General features: G+C 45.8%; 1 protein-coding gene across 1 annotated transcript in view; it reads right to left on the bottom strand.

Annotated features, from left to right (window-relative positions):
- The window catches only part of LOC129697932 (dedicator of cytokinesis protein 9-like), a 317261-nt gene extending 298125 nt beyond the window's left edge, over positions 1 to 19136 (bottom strand). Inside the window, 1 exon segment of the mRNA XM_055636668.1 lies at positions 18824 to 19136. Within this exon segment, the coding sequence (XP_055492643.1) occupies positions 18824 to 18928 (105 nt within the window). The 5' untranslated portion in view covers positions 18929 to 19136.
- Between the last annotated feature and the right edge of the window lie 987 nt (positions 19137 to 20123).

The raw sequence follows: 20123 nt of genomic DNA, 5'->3' as shown, positions 1-20123 counted from the left end.
TAAACCAGCACCTGCTGTTCAATTCAATATTTCAATGATCCTTGATCATCACATGTAACAAGGTACATTGAAATGCTTTGTTTTTGCACATATTCCAGTAAATTCATACAGCAGACCTCACTTAGGCAGCATACAAGTGGCGCCATGTCTCTGGCACCGACACTTTTCTGGTGACTTGTTTCCACATTATGAGTTGAGTGTTGAGTGGTGAATCTGTGGAATTCTCTGCCACAGAAGGTAGTTGAGGCCAGTTCATTGGCTATATTTAGAGGGAATAAGATGTGGCCCTTGTGGCTAAAGGGATCAAGGGGTATGGAGAGAAGGCAGGTACGGGATACTGAGTTGGATGATCAGCCATGATCATATTAAATGGCGGTGCAGGCTCGAAGGGCCGAATGTCCTACTCCTGCACCTATTTTCTATGATCAGGAAGGTGCTGCCTGTAAGGACAGTGGGAGCAGATTCAACAAAGACTTTCAAAATGGATAATAGGATAAATAATCCAATGGGAAAATTTGGCAGGCTACTGGAAACAGGGAGTGAATGGGACTAAATGGAGACCTCTTGCAAAGGGGTGACACGGGCAAATTGGGTTAAAGAGCCTCCTCGGATACTACAGGATTCTCATTGTATTATAATAGATTTTTTTCTGCACAAATACTAACAGACCATCCTTCACACTGGGCGTACAATGCTGAAGATAGACACAAAATGCTGAAGTTACCCAGGCAGCATCTTTGGAGAGAAGGAATGGGTGACGTTTCAGGTCAAGATGCTTCTCCAGATCTGTCTCAGGTAAATATTTGAGATTAACATGCCATCTTCCTGCTTGACTTTAGCATGGGTAACAATGCTGTCTGTGTTGCCTGCTTTGCCTTTGACAAAGGGTTAGGCTCACATCCTATTTTAGTTTCCTCAAAGAGAATGTTTAAAAATGATTTTCACCACGCATTCTCTCCCCTGCAGCTTCAACGTTAACCTCCTCCACAAATCACTGGAATGATTTTAACACATCAATTACGCGAATGTCTATTTTTAAACGTACGAACATCCTTTGCTTACAATCGCAAGGAAATTGATCAAATCCAGCTCTCTGCTCCCAGATTATTTCTTTCCAACACCAGATAAATAAACATATCTGACTATACACAAATTCTAACAAACTAATCCTAGAAAAACAATCTTGTCTTTGGTGTATATTTTTATAATTGAAGAATAGCATAAATGGCAACTTGTCTAAACATTCAACAAATCAGCTTTAAAGAGACCACTATATTTCAGACACATTTCTACGGCTGTTTATTCCTGGATACTTCATGAAACAACCTTCAAAAAGGAAACGACTGCTGAGAATTTACATCGCGTTATTGGACCAATGTTTAAAAATCAATGCTTGTTATATCGCAGCTGTAGATTCTGAAAGTCATCGCATCCGTCAATTAATGTTTCAAGTTCTTCACCAAATGAGAACTTCTATTCACATTGCACCTTCGCCAAGGTAAAGTAAATCCTACAGGAGAGTTACGTTGACAACAAGAACATTTTAATTCCATTCACCAGTATCAAATTTATATAAACACCCATCGGATTCAGCCATTTTCCTCAGGACATAAGAAATAAGAGCAAGAGTAGGCAATTCTTCCCATGGATCCTGCTTTATAATTCATCAAGATCTTGGCTGATCTTCTACTTTCTGTTCTGTCCCCAGATTTCTCAAATCTCCAGAAATATATTTAGAGCGGCATTGTGGCGCAGCAGTAGAGTTGCTGCCTTACAGCGTCAGAGACCCAGATTCATTCCTTATTACGGGTGCTTACACTTGTCGCTTTACCTCCCCCCTCGATACCATCCAAGGACCCAATCAGTCTCTCCAGGTGAGGCAGAGGATCACCTGCACCTCCTCCAATCTCATCTACTGCATCCGCTGTTCCAGGTGTCAACTGCTCACATCAGCGGGAGCAAGCGCAGGCCCGGCGATCACTTTGCCCAACATCTCCGCTCAGTTTGTACCAAGCAACCTGATCTCCCGGTTGCTCAGCACTTCAACTCCCTCTCCCATTCCCAATCTGTCCTGGGCCTCCTCCGTTGCCAGAGTGAGGCCCAGTGCAAATTGGAGGAACAGCACCTCATATTTCGCTTAGGTAGTTTACACCCCAGCGGTATGAACATTGACTTCTCTAATTTTAGATAGCCCTTGCTTTCTCCCTCCTTCCCCTCCCCCTTCCCTGCTCTCCCACAAAGCCTACTGTCTCTGCCCCCACCCCCCCCCCCCCACACATTAGTCCGAAGAAGGGTCTCAACCAGAAACGTTGCCTGTTTCTTCTCACCATAGATTCTGCTTCTTCCGCTGAGTTCCTCCAGCTATTTTTGTCTACCTTATTACGGGTGCGGTCTGTATGGAGTTTGTACATACTCCCTGTGACCACGTTGGTTTTCTTCGATGCTCTGGTTTCCTCCCACACTCCAAAGACATGCAAGTTTGTAGGTAAATTGGCATTTGTAAATTCTCCTTTGTGTGTAGGATAGAACTAGTGTAAGAGTGATCGCTGATAGGCACAAACTCGGTGGGCCGAAGGGCCTGTTTGCACACCGTATCACTAAATTAAATATCAACCTCATTTTTGAATGCAGCCAATGATCGAGTCTACACATCCTTTTGGGGCACAAAATTCCAAAGATTCACTGCCTTCTGAGTAAGACCTTTCTCCATATTTCGTCTATCCCCCATATAAGGCTGGTCTAAAGTTCTAGACCATAAGAGATGAGACTCGTGGAAGGGATTCCCCCTGAAGCCAAGAAAATGGTCACAGAGTAACGCAGCATAGAAATAGGCCCCATTGGCCAAACACTTCCATGCCAACCAAGGTGTCTATCTGAGCTACTCCCATTTGCTATATCCCTCTGAACCTTTCCTATCAATGTATCCATCCAAATGTTAGTTACATAGAAACATAGAAAATAGGTGCAGGAGTAGGCCATTCGGCCCTTCGAGCCTGCATCGCCATTCAATATGATCATGGCTGATCATCCAACTCAGTATCTTGTACCTGTCTTCTCTCCATACCCCCTGATCCCTTTAGCCACAAGGGCCACATCTAACTCCCTCTTAAATATAGCCAATGAACTACCTTCTGTGGCAGAGAATTCCAGAGATTCACCACTCTCTGTGTGAAAAAAGTTTTTCTCATCTCGGTCCTAAAAGATTTCCCCCTTATCCTTGTGACCCCTTGTTCTGGACTTCCCCAACATCGGGAACAATCTTCCTGCATCTAGCCTGTCCAACCCCTTAAGAATTTTGTAAGTTTCAATAAGATCCCCCCTCAATCTTCTAAATTCTAGCGAGTACAAGCCGAGTTTATCCAGTCTTTCTTCATATGAAAGTCCTGACATCCCAGGAATCAGTCTGGTGAACCTTCTCTGTACTCCCTCTATGGCAAGAATGTATTTCCTGAGATTAGGAGACCAAAACTGTACGCAATACCCCAGGTGTGGTCTCACCAAGACTCTGTACAACTGCAGTAGAACACACCTCTACCACTTCATCTGGAACTCATTCTATTTATCTCACCACCCTGTGTGTGAAAAATTTGCAGCCCAGGTTCCCTTAAAAACCTTCCCTTCTCACCTTAAACCTATGCTCACTTTAACCCTGTTAGGCACCCTGGGAAAAGGTTGGGACACCTTATCGTGTCCCAACCTTTCCAACCTCTTCTCATACCTCAAGCCCACCACTCCTGGTAACATCCTCGTGAATCTTTACTGCACCCATTCCTGCTTCGAGTACAATCTGGTAGAGCAACGTAGTTCAAAAAGGCCTCAACTAGAGGAAAGCAGAAATCTCAATGACAATCTCAGAGCCATCTCAAAGACAAGAAGAAAGCGAGAACTACCAGTTCTAGATAATCATTTTAGTCATCACTCACGTTATCAATCTCGAGTGCTTAGTTATTTCAACAGACATTATTTATTCTTCACTACATTGAATGAAATTGCTTCTACCAATAACTTTCAAATTCAAAGCCGACAGTTATTGCACATCCCTAATTGACCTTGAAATGAGTGGCTTGTCATTTTAAAGAACTTTTAAGATTCAGCTATGATGGTATCTGGCAGATTTCCCTCTCGTCCGAGGAGTTGTAACCTTGAATTAAAGTGCAAGACATTTCGGAATGAAATGAAGAAATAAGTCATCTACACTTGTCCCACCTGCCTGTGTTTGCCCTATATCCCTCTAAACTTATCCTACACATGTACCTGTCTAAATGTTTCTTAAACGTTGCAATTGTTCCAGCCTCAACCACCACCTCTGGCAGTTCGTCCCATAAACCTACTACCCTTTGTGTGAAAAAGTTATCATATAGGTGGATAATGAGCACCTCTATAAGAACACCCCTCATCCTCCTGCACTCCAAGGAATAACGGCGAATGGGGGCTGGAGGCTCAGTCATTGATGGCCCTGTGAAAGGTCCGCCCATATGTTGGCATGTAGCCCCAAACGTCCAACCATCCTCATTGGAGACCGTGCATTTTTTCTCTGTAACTGCAACATGACGTTGTCATGAACATATGTGTGTGTGTGTTGGACTTTTGAATTGATTAATATCATGGTAGCTTCCTGGTTTGTTTGGGTATCCATAGATCAGGTGTTCGTAACCTGTATCTAGAAATCTATCAATCTCACTTAATTGTCACGGCACCATGACGTTCTGAGCTTTGGTATTTTTCTCTTTGCACAAGCTTTGCACTGTATCTCAGTACATGTTATAATAATAAACCGATACCAAAACAAAAAGTGAGACTGATAGATTTCTAGATACAGGTTACAAACACCTGACCTATGGATACCAAATCATACCAGCAAGCTCCCATGTTATTAATCAATTCAAAAGTCCAACACACACACACACACACACACACACACACACACACACACACATGTTCATTCCTGAGTGGCAAAACTGGTTTACCCTCTCTGCTTGCACTTATCAGCCTTACGTGCTTTTGAATCCATTTACTACAACATGGTATGATTGCTATGCAAAGTGCTTTTTGTATACTATCCAACTTCCGCCCAAAGTCGACTTATGGACATCTGTAAACCCAGAACCTGCTCATCACCCCTGGACTACCCGTTGTTGTAGAATCAAAGTCACATGGAGATAAGCATTACATGGAATTGAGATGGAAGATCAGCCCTGATCTTGATGGCTCATCAATCGGAGAGTAGGATCAAGGGATCGAATGGCCTTCTCCTATTTCCACTTAAGATAGACACAAAATGCTGGAGTAACTAGGTGGCATCTCTGATGCAAAGGTATAGGTGATGTTTCGGGTCAAGACGGTTCTTCAGACTCTCACCTTGTCAGGGGATATGGGGAGAAGGCAGGAACGGGGTACTGATTGGGGATGATCAGCCATGATCACATTGAATGGCCTATTCCTGCACCTATTGTCCATTGACATGAAACATCACCTATTCCTTTTCTCCAGAGATGCTGAGATACTACAGCATTTTGTGTCTATCTTTGATGTAAACCAGCAACCACAGTTCCTTCCTACATGTCCTATTCCCACTTCCTTTGGTCAGAAGGATATTAATAACCAGATTTAAAAAAATTACTTTTACTCGAACTTAAAACCCAGTTTATCAATTATAATTAAATTGCATAACTGCCATAATGGAATTTGAACTCAGATCTTGGGATTTTTCATCCATTTTTAGTCTGGTACCTTAGCCCCGTCACCAGCACTAAACCTACTTAAGACAAAGCTTTGCATTGTCTGCATTCATTTGCTGCATCCCCCCTATGAAGCATATCCACATTTACAAACGAAATGCTTTCGTTTTGTGGTCAGAACTGAAATATCTGATTACACTTCCTGATAAAGTGCACAGGCATCTCATTGTGGAAAGATAAGAGATTGACCAACACTCATTGAAACAGTTCTTGAATTAGCACAACTCCTGGAGTATTCATTAACCCAGGGCTCCACAAATACTCGTCTCATAGTTACCCACTCTCTTTTGATAGTTGCCATTGAATCGGCACTTTAGCCCACATTCATGCTCAAAGTCAGAACCTGGCTTGGAGCATGAAAGAATTCTGTAAAGCCATAGAGCATTACAGCAGAGAAACAGGTCATCCTGCCCAACGTGTCGATGCCAACCATCAAGCACCTGTCGACACAAATCTCATTTACAAGGATATACTCTGCCACTTTCTATGCTTTGATGACTCAATTGCCCGTCTTGAATGATTGGTGAGTTTCTGCCATCACCACCCACAGAGGCAGCACACTCGATGCTTCAGCCATCTTTCGGATGCACATCAGATAGAGCAGAATTAGGCCATGTAGGCTAATTGGCTTGGTATCAGTATAAATTGGCCCGAGAGTAGAATAGTGTGTGTGCGGGGATTGTTGATCGGCATAGACTCAGTGGGACGAAGGGCCTGTTTCTGCGCTGTACTGCTAAACTAGTGCCATTTTGGGTCAAGACTTTCTTTAGGCTGATGGAATCAAGGGGTAAAAGTTGTCAGAACACGGGAAGGGAAAGGAGCAGAGCCGCAACTGGCAAGCAATAGGTGGATCCAGGTAAACAGGGGTTGATTGGGAGATGAGTGAGGTGGGGGAGAAAAAGGTAGAGATGGATAGGACAAAATGGCAGAACGTACACCAACCTGTTGACTTTGATGATTAGATTAAACCCAGTTAGCTGCCGTAAATATAGTTTCCTCTTGTACTTTTGAAGCCCTCCATTAAGATTCCCCTTAGCCTGTCATGCTTTAAGGAGAACAATCTCAGGTTCTAAGCTTCAGGGCTGAGGAAGGATCCCGACACAAAACCTCCGCTGTCTAAGTTTTCCACAGACGCGGCCTGATCCGCTGAGTTACTCCAGCACTTTGTGTCTTTTTTTTGTGAACTTGCATCTGCTTGTACCCACAACCTGTTTCCCAATTACTTCTCACAGCAAGTCTTCAACCGTGAGAATGGGGCGGAATGTTTTTATTCTGCACCTTGTCCAAGTCCTGAATGCAGTGCTCAGTAATCACCAATGTTCCAGCTAACCACAGATGGTGAAAAGTTCAGCACGCCTTCCTTCTCATACTGAAAAAGAAAAAAAGACTCATAGCGGCTGGAAGCCTGAAATTAAAACAGAACGGGCTGGGCATACTCTGCAGGCCATTGTGGAGACAAAAACCGAGTTAAGGGCCTGCCCCACTAACGCGATCTTTCAACGACTGTCTTCGACCTACAAGCTCGAGGGCACTCGCCTGAAAAACCTCGAGCTGGATCGACCGACTGCACATACACACCTCACAAAGGCAGGGGCTAGGGAAAGCAGGGGAGCGCTGTCTGAAATTCACACCCGCGATGAACAGGAAGGTAAAAGACGGCTGCACAGTGTGCGGTTATTCCTTTAGAGAGCGCGGAGAGAGGAGGGGGGAAGAGAAGGGGAAGAGAAGGGGAGGAGAAGGGGGGTGGAGAAGGGGGGTGAGAAGGGGGGTGAGAAGGAGTGGAGCCACTTTTAAGAAGCCAGATAACATAATAAATTTTAGCGGGCATTTAAGTTACCGGTCGGTTTTCCTTGGTCCTGAAAACTCCAATGAGCCAATTAAAATGCCCGGTCAGCGAAGGAGATTGCCTACGGCTGCCCTCGACTGCCTATAACTACATAGCGACCCCACTCCACTGCACTACTAGTTCAAAAGAACCATGCTGACCAATTTTTACTTGCAGAAAAATTTTCAACATGCTGAAATATTTTCCTCAACCAAACTGAGGCCATGAGTATGCGGGAACTTCCCTCGAGCATGATGGAGAGTTCCAGTGACCTCATAGGACCACGTGTCGACCATGCTGCGAGTTTCAGTAGAAGGCAAATTCTTCTAAACTCGCAGATTAGGTTGTCGCAGTGGGACAGCCCCTTTACTGTTTGAGCAAGAACATTAATCGGTCCTTTCTAATTCAGTTTGTGTGTTTTTATTCCTTACTCATATGCTTCCATGTACACACCCACAATGCTATTATATTTTTGTTGGGCTTACAAAAGTCTTCTAGACTTGGCAGTGAGCTTAAGAATCTCATGCTGACCCATTTATAACTCCTATAAACCCAGGCATTTGTTTCTTCCAGACCACCTCCTGTTTCCTTACATTTCAGCCGTTCAATCTCTCCGACCTCCCTCCTCCTCCCCACACACGCAGACAGATCTCCCCCTCTGTCTCTCCTCCTGCATATCAAAATTTACTTTCCGAGTACCAATGAAAGATCATTGTGCTGGCACATTGATCATGTTTCTCTCCCACAGCTGCTGCCTGGGCTGCTAAATACTTACAGAAACAAGGAGTTGCAGATGCTAGTTTACAAAAAGACACAAAGTGCTGGAGCATCTCAGCGGGGTAGGCCGCATTTTTGGGGAACATGGAGCGGTGACTTGTCAGTTCAGGACCCTTCTTCAGGCTCAATTGAGTATTTTCATTGTCTGCTGATGTTAGTTCAGATTTCCAACACACACCATATTTTGCTTTCCTTTTTGGACAAATCCTTTCAGAATAACTTGGGCTGGTTTGCCGTGTTAAAGGATCAGTATTAATAGAGGACACTGTTGAACTGAAGCAGATGTTTTCATTAAAACTTCAAAGATTTCTAACTGATGTAAAAACTAAGCGCCTATAATGTAGCAATAAAAACGTTTGTTTAGTTTAGAGATACTGCGTGGAAACAGACCCTTCGGCCCACCGAGTCAGCGACAACTATTAATCTCCCTACACCAGCTCTATCTTACACACTGGGGACAATGTATAATCTTTACTGAGGCCAATTAACCTACAAACCTGTAATTCATTGGAGTGTGGGAGGAAACTGGAAAAAGCACATGGTCACAGGGAAAACGTACAAACTCCTTACAGGCAGCACCTGTAGTCAGGATTGAATCCAGGTCTCTGGTGCTGTAAGGCAGCAACTCTACCACTGCGCCATCGTGCCGCTCTAAACTGCTACTGAAAATTTCGTGAAATGTCATCGATCATCTCCAGAAACTTTCATTAATAATATGGTTACATCATACATCACCCATGACAAATAGAGAAATAACCAGATCTGAATTATCAGAACTTTAGATGCCCCAAACCTGTCGAAGCTGGTGTCCGTTTGCTCTAAATTCATGCCAAATGCCCAAAATTCATCCTCATGCAGTTTGGCTTCAGATATTAAGGCAATAACTACTACTCATAGAAACAAAATGAAACAGAATTGTTCAATGGTATCGTTTATGGCTCACCTTATGCAAACCAATTGGAAAAATACACAGCTAGTTAATTCAAAACAAAGCAATAATGATGTGAACATTTCCAGCCTGGCCCAACTGGGTTACAGTCTGGGAATACTTTATGTTTGAATGAATTAATAATGAAACTAGGACTTGGTCTGTTGTAACACAGGAGATAAAATTTCACGATCAATGAAATGGACGCTGGTAATTGTAGCTGACAGTTAGCAATTGTTGTACAAAACAGAATGCAGAAGATACATTTATTTTCATTCACAGGATGCAGGTATTGCTATCCGTATCAAAGTTCACTGCCCATCCAGAAAATGTACAAAAGGTACAAAGTACAAAATAAAATAATCTTAGTCACCGGACTAAAAATAATCTGCCATCTCTTACGGAAGGATTGCAACGTAATGGGTGGACTTCTTTGCCTTCAGAGTGTTCATTACTAACGATTGTTAATAGCCAGCAATGGCTCCTTTATTCAGCAGGATAGATTCAGACAGCAAGGGCTATTGTCAAACAGAATGCAGTGTTCACAAGGGCTCAAGTTCTCCCACAGCAGTGGTAAGAACAGTCTTTTGCAGCAAAGAGCCCAACCAACCTGCGAGAAACAGAATCAGCTGCTAACAACTGAAACCAATATCACACAGTGGGATAAAGTTGTTCAGGATTTCCCCTTTCCTATCATGGCCTGGAAAAGCTGAATCTCCAAGGCATTATCTAATCTCATCATTGTTAAGGGCATCAAACATTACATGGTGAAGCAGGAGAATGGGGTTGAGAGGGATAAAAAGAATGGTGGAGCAGACTCGATGGGCCAAATGGCCTAATTCTGTTACGGCTTATGGACTCAAGGATACTGCTGCCAGCAAAAAAAAAAACTGAGTAACAAATCACAAAAAAAAATTATTTATACTTTATTTTCTTCAGTTGTAGTGGGGTGCCCACAGAGAATGTTTGAAGGTTGTGAATTGAAATGACCACAAGCAAAAGGGTCTGGAATGATCAGCCATGATCATATGATTTGGATGATCAGCCATGATCATATTGAATGGCGGTGCAGGCTCGCAGGGCCGAATGGCCTACTCCTGCACCTAATTTCTATGTTTCTATGTTTCTATGAATGCAACTCTCCACTCTGGTCCAATACTGAAAGACACGTATAGATTCACACGATGGAGAGGCATAATTTAGGGAGAATAATTTGCACAATAATATCAGGATTCTTCCACATCTCCCAAATATTAACTGCTTCACCCCCTTTAGCGAGGAGGATTCAACAGGTTACAGAACATGACCCCAAGTCAAGAGAGTTTATTGTCATGTGTCCCAGATAGGACAATGACATTCTTGCATTGCTGCAGCACGACAGGATATTGTAGTCATAAATACAGATCAGATCAGTGTCCATCTACCATAGAATATATATATATATATATATATACACATCGGTAAACAGATGAAGTGCAATAGGTTGTTATAGTTCATAGTTTGTTTGAAGTTGTGTTTAATAGTCTGATGGCTGTCGGGAAGAAGCTGTTCCTGAACCTGGATGTTGCAGATGGCAGTGGGGAGATGAGTGTGTGGCCAGGATGGTGTGGGTCCTTGATGATGCTGGCAGCCTTTTTGAGGCAGCGACTGCGATAGATCCCCTCAACGGTAGGGAGGTCAGAACCGATGATGGACTGGGCAGTGGTTATGACTTTTTGCCTGGTCTACATCACTGGAGTGCCTCACTGATTTCAACAGGGCAAAACTTTCACATATCGGTTCTTTGACCATCTCAGGATGACCCGACGCAAGGAAGTACTTGGGTTTCAATACAAAAAATGTAAGCTGTGCACAGCAAGCTCCCACAATAGAACAATCTGGATTTAAAATAAAGTGGCCTGTTTCCACAGCTGTATGACTACGTCACTGGAGCTGTGAGGTAGCAGCTCATTTAACTGCACCACCAAGCTGCCACATAGGGGGAATATCAAGAAGCCAGAACTGGAAAGGTGCAAAATGTTGTTGCGCTTTGGAGGAAAATGTAGAGGTTAAAGAGGGGTGAGGCACACTAAGAATTTGAGGGCAATGATGAGGAGTTTAGAACTCAAGAATTTAGAGGCTCAGACAACAGCAGCAAAATGATCAAGTCATAGAAAACATAGAAAATAGGTGCAGGGGGAGGCCATTCGGCCCTTGAGCCAGCACCAGTTGGTCTTTCTGAGAGTTATGACCAGGCTAGCAGACCTCTGCTCAGCCTCAATTACATGGACAGTTGAGTAAGACTGGCCATATTGTCTGAAGTACAAGCCGCAGACCAAAATGATTGAATGAAACTTGTTACCTGCCAAGGTTTAGTTTTGATTCATTCTAACCAGTCAGCGAAAAGTTTTTGCTGCATACTAACCAGTCAGCAAAAAGTCTACACATAATAACAATCAAACCAAAGGTACAGCGTACAGGTAAAGTAAGAAATTTAGTTGTTGAGGTAGAGGTTTAAAAGAGTGGAGCAATTGTAACGAGTGATTGTAGATCCACTGCTGGCACCAGCATTCAGAGAGTCAACTGGCTTAGGCACCATCTTGTTGCTAGCATGTGACTATAGAGTCTCAGGACATTCAATTGACCAAGGTCTCAAGCTATTATGGATGTAACTAACAACCATGGTACAAACATTGATATTTTCAAATCTATCACTATCATCAAATCATCTTTGGGACTCTCCTATCATATTTAGTGAAACCTTAATTCTATAGCACCTCTCAGAAGCCCGGGATCACCACCAAAACACTTTAAAGTCAATAAAGTACTCAATAAAGTGTGGTCACTGTTGTAATACAAAGTTGTAATATGAAGAACTCCTTAAAGCATGGTCATATTTGTAGTACCGAAAGCACAACAACCAGCGTGGGCGCAGCAGCATCCAGCAAATGATGCTGGTCGGGAGCAGAAAAATATTGGTCAGAACTCCAGGGAATAGTCTTTGATGGTCGGAAGACCAGGGAAAATTATCGTGTTCTTTCTGTAAATATCCCCACACTCTTCGTTGCTAAATATATTTACATGTTCAATCAATCCACACTCATAGATAAAATGCTGGCCATTTCTCACGACTGAGAGAGGACATTGAAGTGGATGTCTCTGCTGTAGGAAGTGTGCTCTTAATTGGTTTTAAATACCCCATAGGGACAGAAGGATTAAAAATAAATGTGGCACAGATCTATAATTAATCTGCGAATGTTCTGTTACTCTTCTTTCTGGATTTGTAATTAGTGCATTTGTGTTTGAAGAGGCCAATCCGCCTAACCTTCTACCAAAGGTGATGCCCAGCCATGATGCCCTGCATCAGATCGCACCTTGAGTGTAGTAGTCCAGTAATCCTGCAAAACATTCCACTATTGCAACCCTCAATCTCCGGCGATACCACAGTCTAGATCAATGTGGCTGACCCAGATATCCGAGTCAACAATGATGTACAGAGGTCCAAGTACAATAAATAATCCAAACTACCCAGTGCAAAGTATTTACCATCCAACTGGCTTTTTCCATTCGCCAGAAAACTTTCTTGTGGTCACAGGAACCTCAAGAAAACCATTTCAGCGGCCAAAATGAACATGTTTCCCAACAATGAACTAGCCACGGATATGGCAGGATTTTATTAGCTCTGAATGGGACCGTGTGTCTCCAGCCATTTGGTGCACAAAGAGTTGTGCAGGATGCGCATGTGGCAATCTTGAACAAACCGTACATCCTCTACCTTCTCCTTACACGGCCGGTTGGTTGGGAGGATGGCTTGATCCCACGGAAGGTGCTTGTGCATTTCTTTTAACTTGGGGTGCCATTAGCCACCTTGCAGGCTGCATCAAATTCAAAATGGTTGTGGACCAGGCTCATTGAACAGAATTGGTAGACATGTACTCCCTGAACATAAACACACAGTTATACGCATGTGATGGTAATGTTACACAATGAAACTCTGATCCACGGCACTAGAATGGCAAACCAATATCATAGTGTACCTGCTCAAACACAACCACCTGAAAAGGGAAAAGAGCAAGTTGAATGCCCCGAGTTGACCAAAATATACAACTCTTTCTCTACCTATAACATCATATCAGCATTAATCGCAGTGCGCATTTACAGGGCAAAACGTGCAGGGTATGAGAATAGATCTGACGGAGAGAGTTCTGACAAAGAACCACAAGCTTGATGGGCTGAATAGCAACTTTATAACCCTCTCTCCACAGATGCTGTCCATAAATTCATGTTCATAAGTTATAGGAGCAGAATTAGGCCATTTGGCCCATCACGTCTACACCATTTAATCATGGCTGATCTATCTTTCCCACTCCTCTCCATTCTCATGCTTCTCCCCATAACCCCGACCCCCTTACTAATCAAGAACCTGTCAATCTTCGCCATAAAAATATTAATTGTCCGACCATTTCGTGTTTATTTCAGATTTCCAGCATGTGCAACTTCATTGCTTTTGGCTTCATTCTGTGCCGTGCAACTCTATAATTTGGCTTCTACAGAGAAATGTTTCCTGGCATCTCTCCAACTGTCTCGCGCAGAAATAAATGAGAGGAAACTTCAAAGCAAGAGTCAGAAGTCAAGCCTATAAAGCTTGTAAATCATTCTGTAATGTAAAAGGAAGAGTTTTACCAAACCTGTTGCACCCAAGCATAGAGGCTGGGTCAAACTGCAGCAGAAGTCTCATCTGGTCACAAATATTAAGTAAATTTCTCACTGAGGCGAGCATTTGGGTGTCTCTTCAGGTGCCCAGGATTATCCTATCTACTGTAGACTTGTTGGGACAGATACCACAGTATACTGACAACTCGATAATGTTTAAACTGGGAGTTTCACAAACTCAATGCAAACATCCACACAAAATTAACGAGTGATTAATGAGTTTACAATACAGTACTATATTTACAAAAAAAGGTATAATAATTGTAATGAAATGCTTTGTGGTTTTCCAAGGTAGTAAAAAAGACAGTAAATTAATGCAAGGAGACACAAATTGCAAGTAACTCAGCGGGTCAGGCAGCAAAGTAGACACAAATTGCTGGAGTAACTCAGTGGGTCAGGCAGTATCTCTTGAGAAAACGGACAGGTGACGTTTCTGGTCGGAACCCTTCTTCAGATCTTCTTCCAGAGGTGCTGTATGACCATCTGAGTTACTCCAGGACTTTGTTTCTATCTTTGGTATAAACCAACGCCTGCAATTCCTTCCGACCACAACAGGCAGCAGCTTCGGATAACAAGGATAGGTTATGCTTCGGGTCGATACCCTTCTTCAGACCAAAGAGTCTAAAGAAGGTTTTCGACCCAAAAAGTTGCCTATCCCTGTTATCCAGAGATGCTGCCTGAAGTGAGAGGTTACTCTAGCACTTTATGTTGTTTTGTGTATTTATCAGCATCTGTACTTCTTTGTTTCTAGAATTACGCAAGACTTGGTGGCGCAGCGGTAGAGTTGCTGCCTTACAGCGAATGCTGTGCCGGAGACCAGGGTTCCATCCCGACTACGGGTGCTGTCTGCATGGAGTTTGTACGTTCTCCCCATGACCTGCGTGAGTTTTCTCCGAGATCTTCGGTTTCCTCCCACACTCCAAAGACGTACAGGTTTGTAGGTTAATTGGCTTGGTAAATGTAAAAATTGTCCCTAGAGGGTGTAGGATAGTGTTAATGTGCGGGATCGCTGGTCGGCGCGGACCCGGTGGGCTGAAGGGCCTGTTTCCCCGCTGTATCTCTAAACAACTTTCTTCAGGCATGTCCTACCCCTACCTCTTCGGCCTGCCTTCCTGCAGTAATCGGTCAATGAGGCTTATAACACAAGAACATGCTCAGTCCCTCAAACCTGCACAACCGCACCGAAGGACGAGGGCTAATCTATGACCTAACCTCGTGTGCCTATTCTCCTCCCACATCCCTCTGACAGATGTTAGCAGAGATTTAACAATCTCATTTAAAAATAACTTGACATTGGCAAACATCTGCCAGAGAAGTCCTATCTTTACCAGGAGTGAGTGTTTGTGAAAGTTCTCTATCAGAACTTTGGTCCTGAAGCATCGACTCTGACCCAGCCCGAACCTCACAATGTGGACAGATATATGGACAGGAAGGGTTTAGAGAGATGTGGGCCAAATGCAGGCAAGAGTTTGGAACGCCACTCGGTCAGTATGGACAACTGTGCCAAAGGGCCCATTTCCAATATAACTATTACTCACCAACTAGCAGAAACTCCACTTAATCTCTGGAAAATTTGTCTCAATTCACCTTTAACCTTCCAAATTTCAGAGCATAAAACTTTAACGTGCATAACATCTGCTTGCAATTTCAGAGTTGACGTTAAGGTATCATTCTGATACAAGGCTAATATATAATTTTAAAACAGTTGCACCCAGAACAGATCATAACACTCCAAGCGTGACCAAAGGAACAAATGCCACAAAAGATTCCTCTCCAACCCCTCAGGAAATCAAACTAGCTTTCAAGACATTCGGCAGGACGTGATGCTATTCCTCGTCATAAACCCGTCCAGCTCGCTCTGAGCCAGCATCGACCACACCTGCCAGTAAAACATTCCCCAGCAAATACCGAGCAAACCATCTCAACGAAACACAATCATAAAACTGCAACTCAAAAAAAAAAACCAGCGGGATAATCATTGCTCCAATCATCCAGTGAACAAAGGAAGCTGCAGAAAGTGGTAGATATTGCCTGGATCATCACGGGTGTTGACCTCCCCACCATCAAAGGGATCCATCCACAGGATATGCTGCTCAAAAAAAGGCAGCTAATATCATCAAAGCCCCACACCGCCCTGGTAAGGCTCTCATTTCACTGCTACTATTAGGGGGAAGGAACAGGATCCTGAGAGCCCGTGACCTCCAGGTTCAAGAACAGCTTCTTCCCATCGGCCATCAGGCTCCAGAGTGTGAACCACTGTACAACATTGAGGGCGACATGGTGACGCAAGGGTAGAATTGCTGCCTTACAGCGCCAGTGACCTGGATTTGATCCTGACTACAGGTGCTGTCTGTACGGAGTTTATACATTCTCCCCGTGACCTGTGTGGATTTTCTCCCCAGGATTTCCAGTTTCCACCCACACTCCTAAGACGTACAGGTTTGTAGGCTAATTGGCTTCAGTAAATTTGTAAATTGTCCCTCGTGTGTGTAAGATAGGGTTAGTGTGCCAGGATCGCTGGTCAGCGCCATTCAAAGTGTCCCCGCCATTCAATATGATCATGTCTGATCATCTAAAATTAGTCCCACATTCCTGTTTTTTCTCCATGTCCCTTGATTCCTTTAGCCCTAAGAACTAAATCTAACTCACTCTTGAAAACATCCAGTGAATTGGCCTCCACTGCCTTCGTTGGCAGAGAATTCCAAAGATTCACAACTCTCTGGTGAAAAGGTTTTTCCTCATCTCTGTCCTAAATGGCCTACCCCTTATTCTTAAACTGTGACCCCAGGTTCTGGACTCCCCTAACATTTTCCCTGCATCTAGGCTGTCCAAGAATTTTATATGTTTCTATAAGATACCCACTCATCCTTCTAAATTCCAGTGAATACAACCCACTCGACCCATTCTTTCATCATATGACAGTCCCTCCATCTCGGGAATTAACCTGGCGAACCTACCCTGCAGGAACGGGGTACTGATTGTGGATGATCAGCTATGATGACATTGAATGGCGGTGCTGGCTCGAAGGCCCGAATGGCCTACTCCTTCACCTATTGTCTATGTATCTATGTATCGATGAAAGCAGATTCACCAGGAACTTTCAAACAAAGCACTTGGAGAAATAGTGAGAAGGGCAAAAATCGCAGGACTGTGGGTATGTGGTACAGTGGGACTGATTAGGGAGATTCTTCAAAGAGCTGTCATGGATCAAGTGGCCTCTGTATGCTATAATTCCGTCTGAAATAAACCTCCATCTAAGAATAGAGATGAAATATCACTTTCTATACTCTGACGACAAAAATAAACACATTTCAATAAACAAAAAACGAACTAAAAGTCTGATTTGACAATAGATTATCTCCAATAAACACAAATTCTCAAATAACAACATTTAAAATTTGCACATAAACACCAGCTATATACCAAATGACAAGAAAAATTGAAATATATAAATTCAAATACATCTCCCATAGAATCAACACGCATTGACCACATTAGTATTTATCCACACACATCTGCCCTGACATTACCGAGTTCAGTACAAGGAACATCCCCACCCAGTCTCCCCCTCCCCCTTTCTAGTTGCTCTATCTCACAACCACAGCAACATTGTGCATGTCCCTCATTCCATCCCACTCCCATGCCCTCCTCTCTCTTTCCAACATCCCCTCCCCATCTCTGCCTTCTCCTCTTCTCTTCCCCTCCCCCTCAACATCCCATCACCATTTTCCCCGACCCTCCCCGCACCCCTCCCATCCCCCCTCCAAAATCCTCTCCTCAATCGCCTCTTCCGACAGCCCTCTCCCCTCCAACGTCCTAACCCTCCCCCCAACATCCACTCCCTCCATTGCCCTCTCTCCATTACCTTCTCCCCTCCATTATCCCTTCCCAATCCATCACCCTCCCCCGCCATCAATTCCTCTCCATCACCTCTTCCCTTCATCACCCCTCCCTCCGATATTTTACTCCATTCTACTTTACTCTGAAGCACCAATGCCTTCCCCTTGCCCTCCACTTCACTCTCCTCTCCCTCCTCCTCTCTCCTCCCCTACACCCCAGCAACAAAGACCTCCCTCCCCCCCCCAGTACCAATCCTCCCCCCCCCCCCCCAGCACCAATGCCCTCCCCTCCTCTCCCTCTCTCCCTCCCCTTCTCTCTACACTCCTTACCCCTCCGCTCCTCTCAGTGCCTCTCCAATCGTCTCTTCTCTCTTGTCCCTCCCAACTACAGTCTCCGTGTCCATTCCCTTCTCCTCGCCCTCCCCAGCACCAATGCTCCTGTCCTTCCCTCTACCCCACCACCCTCTCCCCTGCCCCACTGCCCCCTCTCCTCTCCACCACTGCCCCCTCTCCTCCACCACTGCCCCCTCTCCTCCACCACCCTCTCCCCCTGCCCCCCACTGCCCCCCTCTCTCCTCTCCTCCCCTCTCCCCTCCACCACTGCCCCCACTGCCCCCTCTCCTCCACCACCCTCTCCCCACCCTGCCCCCCACTGCCCCCTCTCCTCTCCCCTCCACCACCTGCCCACTGCCCCCCTCCTCCACCACTCCACCACCACTGCCCCCCTCTCCCCTGCCCCACTGCCCCCTCTCCTCCCCCCACTGCCCCCCTCCCCTCTCCTCCACTGCACCCCTCCTCTCCTCCACCACTGCCCCCCTCTCCTCCACCACTCCCCCCACTCCACCACTGCCCCCTCTCCTCCACCACTGCCCCCCTCTCCTCTCCTCTCCTCCCACCACTGCCCCCTCTCCTCCACCACTGCCCCCTCTCCCCCCTGCCCCCACTGCCCCCTCTCCTCCACCACTGCCCCCTCTCCTCCACCACCCTCTCCCACCACCCTCTCCCCTGCCTCTCACTCACTCACCAGCAGCACGGAGGTGCGTACGGCCTCGGACACGCTGTGCCGGAGCTCGGCGGCGGTGCCGGGTCTGCTGAGGGCGCGGGTGAACCTGCGGGTTTCCCCGGCCATGATGAGGGTTCTGCCGCGGGACGGACTGACTGATGGTTGCCGGACTGATGCTGCCCGCCCTCCCCCTGGCTCCGGCTCCGGCTGCCACTGGGATCCCGGCGGGAGGAGAGAGGCGAGCGGCGCCGGCGGACACGGGCAGCCCGGGCTGCGGATCAGCGGCCGCACACGCTGCGCAACATCGGATGGGAGCGCCGCCCCGAACTCTTCCTCCTCCTCCTCCTCCTCCTCCTTCCCTCTTCCCTCCCTCCCTCCCTCACAATCTCTCTCCCTCCACCGCCTCTCCCCACATTCGTCCCTCCTCTACATCCCTCCAACCTCCTCCTCCCTCCTTGTCCCTCTCTCCTCCTACATATCTTCCCCCACCTCCCTCCCCCTCTCCCCGCCCGTTCATCCCTCGCTCTTCATCTCCCCTCCCTCCAACTCCCTCCCTTCCACCCAGTGAAAGTGGTTCCACCCCCCTCTCCTCCCTCCGTCCTCCCTCCCTTCCACCCCCCCCTCCCTTTCCTCCCTTCCTACACCCCCTCCCCCTCCCTCCCCTCCCTCCCTTCCACCCAGTGAAAGTGGTTCCACTCCCCTCCCCTCCCTCCGTCCTCCCTTCCAACCCCCTCCCTTTCCTCCCTTCCACCCCCTTTCCCCTCCTTTCCACCCAGTCAAAGTGGTCCCACCCCCCTCCCCTCCCCTCCCTCCGTCCTCCCTCCCTTTCCATCCCTTCCCTTCTACCCCCTTCCCTTCTACCCCCCCCCCTTTCCTCCCTTCCACTCTCCTTCCCTCCCTCCCTTTCCCCCCCCTCACTTCCAACACCCCCCCTTCGCAACACCATTTACCGCGATCATGGCTGATTATTCACACTCAGTACCCCGTTCCTGCCTTTTCCCCATATCCCCAAACTCCGTTACCTTTAAGAGCTCTATCCAACTCCCTCTAGAAAGCATACAAAGAATTGTCCTCCACCGTCTTCCGAGGCAGAGAATTGCACAGATTCACAACCCTTTGTGTGAAAATGTTTTTCTTTATCTCTGTTCTAAATGGCTTACCCCTTATTCTTAAACTGTGATCCCTGGTTCTGGACTCCCCCAACATTGGGAACATGTTTCCTGCCTCTAGCGTGTCCAAACCCTTAATAATCCTATATGTTTCAATAAGATCCCTTCTCATCCTTCTAAATTCAAAAGTATACAAGCCCAGCCGCTCCATT

The sequence above is a fragment of the Leucoraja erinacea genome, chromosome 6 (genome assembly GCF_028641065.1).
Source record: "Leucoraja erinacea ecotype New England chromosome 6, Leri_hhj_1, whole genome shotgun sequence".
In the NCBI taxonomy this organism is placed as follows: domain Eukaryota; kingdom Metazoa; phylum Chordata; class Chondrichthyes; order Rajiformes; family Rajidae; genus Leucoraja; species Leucoraja erinaceus.
The sequence above is the reverse complement of the archived record's forward strand: the minus strand, read 5'-3'. Positions and strand labels throughout refer to the sequence as shown.